At 35.5% G+C, this 6,000-nt stretch overlaps 1 protein-coding gene across 3 annotated transcripts in view; it reads right to left on the reverse strand.

Annotated features, from left to right (window-relative positions):
• Positions 1-5,750, reverse strand: part of EPHA3 (EPH receptor A3) — a 362,266-nt gene extending 356,516 nt beyond the window's left edge. For all 3 annotated transcript variants that reach the window (XM_044750141.2, XM_044750142.2, XM_070488669.1), the window contains exon 1: positions 5,528-5,750. In XM_044750141.2, the coding sequence (XP_044606076.2) occupies positions 5,528-5,615 (88 nt within the window). In that variant the 5' untranslated portion in view covers positions 5,616-5,750. The remainder of the gene's footprint in view (positions 1-5,527) is intronic.
• Between the last annotated feature and the right edge of the window lie 250 nt (positions 5,751-6,000).

Consider the following 6,000-nt stretch of genomic DNA (forward strand, 5'->3'; position numbering starts at 1 on the left):
AACTACCTGATACGGGGCAGCTGGTAACAGCCCAGGGAGTAGAATCAAGGGGGCGCATGGCCCACATACTGATTCCGAGGAGGAGGGTCTCTCTCCATTGATTTGTGGCTTGGAATCCTTTGCAGTTTATAAATGTCACAACATTACTTTTACTTCTAAAGTCGTTACAGAGAAATTATCTAAGGTTTTCAAATTTTTGAGAAATAAATTTCAAATCTTGATTGGTGGGATACCTGGGTGAATAATATCGTGAACGTTTCACACCACCAGTCAACCCTTTATTTGAAAAATCTGTGGGAAGCTACTTGTGCACTTGGTACAAGCCCCTCATTGTCCCTCCCTGGTGACAAAATCCAGATCTTTGAAAACAGAACCAAAAAGGGGAGACCTGCATCTGTTCTTCTAAAAGGTTTATCAAACAGAAATGAAAAGAGCAAGGATTATTAGATGTTTTATAGGAGAAATGTGTATATTAAAAAATAAGCAAAGTTGAGGATCTTGACAGCAAATGATTTGTAAAACAGTGTTCTTCCAAGAAATACATATTTCCCCTTCTAATATTTATGCCAACCAAAATCATTGGAAAATGACTAAAATCAAAGGTAACTCACATCACAGATTTCTTACTAAGTAAATGTCTGTAAGAACTTATCGAGTTTTGATGATTTGTGGAAAGTTTTATTAATACTTTCTTGAAGATTTTATGACTTGGAAAATGTAACTCTCAAGAACAGTTCTTGCTGTTTCCATTTGTGTTGAAGTTAGTAAATCAAATATACTGTGGAAATATGTTTTGCTTTTAAAAATCCTTTGCATATGTAACTGATTATTTGATATTTAAAAATTGCATATATTTTATTTCAGGAAAATTCCAAAGTTTCAGATACAGTTTTAACATTTAGTGATCTTTATAAATAATGTTATTGTGAGAAAGTATTAACAGTGAGGGAATCAAAAAAAACACCAAAATTTGAATATTAAAATGTGGATAATATATAAACACGATAAAGAATCTTACTGAATCCTTTCTTGAAAAATAAGTTTCTGAAGAGTCAAGGTAAAACTACTAAGTTTATATGAGCAAGGAGCAAACCATGATTATATTCAAGAAAGAAAAACTTCGCGTGAAACTGCCTAAACCCATTAAACAATGCCAAAAACCCTCTAAGTTCTGATTGTGTACAGTATTTTGTTTAAAATTTTTATATTCATTTTAAGTGCTCCTTATTGTGGCTCCCAATTCCTAGTCTTTCATGGGAAAGACACTTTCTATAAAATGCAGCCATGATCTGACACGTGGCAATGGTGTTTCATTATACATAGTTCCCATTTTATAGATTCAATTGCTTCTGAGTTATAAATACATCCAATTGTCTTTGTATCTTAAAATAGGTGGAATAATGATATCAACTATAGCACCAATGATAAAAAAGTATAAAATTGAAAATGTTGATAGTTATAGTGAACCTGGCTTGTATTTATAAACCTATTGTTATTGTCAGAATATTTACTATTTAAAAGAGTTTTAAAATGCTCATTTATGACAAAGACTAGAATGGTATGATGTATGAAACACGAGTGAGGAGATGGGGTATCAAAGTGGACAGTTTCCCCCCTTGAATTATTATTATCAATATTAGTCTTTAGGAAGATACAGATTCAGATTGAATTAATTTCATGATAGACTTTGTGAGGTTACAAGAAGTTTCCGTCAGGCACAATCTAAATATTATCACAGCAATTGAGGTTGTCAGTAAAAGCTTAAACAAATTTGCTGATAATCCTGTTAATGACCTAGGTCAAGTGTTAACTGTTGCAGGTTATAAAATAGTGAAATTCAGGTTTCTCCTACCTCCGGGCAAACAGCACAGTTATAACTATTGGAGGGTGGGAAGGGTGAGCTATTAGGAGAGCTATTAAATTACAAAAATGTATAATGCATTCAATTATTCAGTCTAACACATTGAAATGCTATTAAAAGCAAATGTAAATCCTCTTCTAAAAAATTTATAAAGATGATATGATAGCTCAGTTCTCTATTTATGTTTCCATCACAATGTATTCTTATTTGAGATGTGTCTACATAAAAAATGACATCAATCATAGTAGTTTCTAAAAAGAGAAAAACCATTATTGAAATATTTATTGTCTCCCCCATTTGCCTGATACTCAAAGGGCAGCATACAGTGTTCATCTATGAGTTTGACTTTTCAGTCTTAAACAATCACACAGTCTCCTCCAGTACTTAGGAGATTTATGGTCAGTGAAATACATTTCATGGAAACAGTGTCCCAGCCACTCCAATAAACGTCTTCCAAAATAAGTAGTATATAAATATGTAGATTTAATTTTATTCACTTTAATTTTGGAAACCCTGATTTCCAAAATAAAGAGCTTTATGGGTAAACGTTACTGCAATTTTCAAACATTTTGGATAGAAAAATGATTTAGTGTATTATGTACCAATGAATAAGCAGTGCACTCTGCCGCAGACTGCTTCAGACACAGAGAAGTGTTGGATGAGTACTTCATCCAGTGCCGGAAAGGACTGAGCTGATAACAGTTGATACTTCACTTTGTATCGGGTTTTAACTACTTTCCAGAGCTATTTCTATTTATCACTATCATCATCGTCTAGCATGGGAAGAGGAGCAAATATATGAACTTTTCTAATAACAATAGTGTAGCGGTTCTATTGTCTTGAAAAGTAGTTGATTTCCCATTGGAAGTCTTTTCTTGGTGTGTCATGTAAACAGACCTGATAAGATTTTAATAAAGTTCTATGCAGCTTTTGTAAAGTTTCTATTTAAGTATAGAAGGCAATTCTTGATTTAAGATATCAGTGAAATTATGAATAAACTATTTTCATTGAGGCGGATAGAAAGTATTGTTGGAATCACTTTCTTGAAAGCATATTAGAAAGTTATTTGTAACTGAATTAATAAAAGGAAAGTTCAGATTAAACTTTTTCTAAGTTTTTTTCTAACTTATCATAGGACCGTGGCATTCCAATATTAATATTTGATTATCAAACCTCAAATTAGAAAAAAATCACATAATGGCAAGTTTCCTAACAACTCAATGACTTGATTTTGTTCTCTCTTAGTTCTATCATGCCTAATTTCATGATAGATTGCAGAATAAATTCTAGTAAAATTTACCAGTAAATTTTTATAATGTTGAAATATAATTTTTAGCATGGTATTTTAAACACAACCTAGTATTTTTTGTTTCAGTTTTCAAAATTTATATCAGAAAGCTATATTAATGAGATTTATTTTATCATTGTTCTTTCTACCCAAATATATGATTTTTAAAAGCATTGTTTTCTGTTCAAATGACATTGTTAGAGCAATTGCATGGAAATCTTGGCACATACTTGGATTTTTCACTTTTTGGGTCGTTCAACTCAAGACCCAAGCTATTGTATTAATATTTAACTTCACTCAAATATTACCCGAGTCAAATCATTCATTTTAAATTTTGCTTCAAATCTTCCCATCATGACCTCAGAAGGGAAAGGAGACACTACTAGTAAGAGAGGATCTGGAGAGAACAATCCCATGAACAATGGATAAACTTTTACCCAAGCAAATTGAATGCAATCATGTCAGTTTTCTGAGTGTATTTACCTTTCTTTATACATATTGTTAATGTGTACCTGCCTCTACAATAATATGCATTAATATCCAAACATACACAAGGTATGGCTTAAAAGCAATTTGTCTTTGATTATTCTTATTTCATTAAATTAATATTCACTAATTTTATGTAAGTGTGAATAAGGTTAAAGGGTCTTTTTTCTCTTTCGATTTACTAAAAGGTTATGTTTTCCACAAAAATACTGACTCTCAGCTATATCCCTGTGCATTAACTCAGTAAAACCCATCATCTAAAGAGTTTATAAATAGTCCATCTACAGAAGTACAATTTAGCATAGCAAAATGGGAATAACGTTACTATTTTTCTAATTATTGACAATACTGTAATATCTTCAAAAAACAAAATATTAAACAAACACTAATTTTAACGTATTGATATGTTACTCATTATACAAATTACTACTCTTGCCTTTCATTCTTGAAGAATGATTGACTATTACTTTCAAATAAACACTCTGATTTGTTAAAAAAATGTCACTGGTAGGTAAGATGATTTCCTTGATCCTTATATTTTAGAATTTTAAGTTCCAATTTAAGAAAACAGAAACATTTAATGAAATCTGCCAGATTGATAAAGGCAGTCACTAAGGAAAGAGCGAAATTAAACTGCTCTATTATCTGTGAAAGTAGGTCACCAAACATGAGAGGCAGTTTTTATATTTAATTAAAAAGTTTGTAAATATTCTGAGTTTTTCCTTGTGGTTTTAAAAATAATGTAAACAATATACAACAGTATTGGCTTCCCAATATTTTTTTGTGTGACATAATATACAGTGCAGCATTTGCACATCGAGTGTTCAGTATTGCTAAATTGCAAAATAAATTGCTAAATGTTATAAGTTCAAAATGATTAAGAGGAAATCAAAGTTGTAAGTGTTGCTTTGGAGTAATCAGTTATTCAGAGAAGTTTGTCTTAAGAGTTAGTGACTATTCACAAATCATTAGGAATAGATGACAAAAGGTACACTGGAGAAAGGCAACGTATCTGTTAAGCACACAATCTTAGAGGAAACATTGGTGTCCTTAACATTAGGTTTGCACTTTAATCCATTGTGAAGGGATGAATGCCCATTACAAGGAAAATAACCCGACATCAAGAGATGCCATTTGCGGCATATGAACATTCTTTCTTAATTTGCTATTCAGTTATTTAGGATACCTACTCAGGAGCTTTCCACTATTCACAAGTTCTCTCTCCTATTCGTATACAAGCCCTTAAACAAAGAGAATCCAACCTAAGCTTGTTGTAATTCCTGCAAATATTACTTATGTTAATGTGGCATATGCTGCTCATTAGAACCCGCACCACGGAGCAAAGCCTCGCCTGGCGGGGTGCACATCACGCCAATACAGCAATGGCACATAAACACAGGCGCGCGCACACCCCTCCGCCTTCACAAACTCTGATTCCCCTTTAGTCCATTCATAAATGCCATGGTCCTAAGTAGGAGCAACCTGTCATTACATTTAACCATACTAAAGAATCTAGAGAGACAGACTGAATTTTCTTTTAAACTTCTCAGAGTACTACGTGGTCACAATTAGAAAATAAAACACTGCCATGGCTATTTGGCAATTAACATCTTGGGTTGTAAAACTGGCGGATTGTTCTTTCTTTCTGCTCAAAATTGTCAAACGAGGTAATTGCTTGACTCGGTACCAGATTAAAAACACATTTTAGGTTTAGGCAATCCAGAATTATTTCTTACAGTGTTTTAGAAAACAGAGGAAAATAAAAGCACATCTCTGGTTTACTCTCAGAGCCCACTGCTTTATTCTGAGGTACCCTCACAACCCGAAGAGGCTCGGGGAGGGCGTGCCGCGCGGAGCGGCCGCGCAGGCTGTGCGCCCGGCGCCTGGCTCACCTTCGTTGGAGGGAGGGACAGTCACTTCCCCGGAGCAGCCGAGAGCAGAGCAGCTGAGGAGGAGGAGGACGGAGAGGTGACAATCCATGTTGCTGGTGCAGAGGGCAGTGAGAGGAGCATACCTCCATGAAGCATGCCACTGCTGTGCCGGAGCGCTCTGATCGCCGGAGAAGTTACCATGCTCCGCTCGCAGGCTGATGTCAAGTTTGACACTGGAGATAAGGAGGAGTCTGGCGGCCGCTCGGCGAACCGCGCTCAGGGACTGCCCTGGGTCCTAGTGCCGCCGGAAGCGACGCGGAGGAGCGGCCGCGCGCGGAGGCTCTGAACCCGGAGCCGGCGGCGGGGCTGGGGGGGCGGCGGCGCCAGCGGGGCAGGAAATTCCCAAGTTGTGATGGGGCAGTGGTGCAGAGCAGTGGTGGGGAGAGAACACCCCGTCTTTACTTTCAGTGAAAAGTAACTATTTTATTGTTTGC

This window comes from Equus asinus, chromosome 18 (genome assembly GCF_041296235.1).
Source record: "Equus asinus isolate D_3611 breed Donkey chromosome 18, EquAss-T2T_v2, whole genome shotgun sequence".
NCBI classification, from domain to species: Eukaryota; Metazoa; Chordata; class Mammalia; order Perissodactyla; family Equidae; genus Equus; species Equus asinus.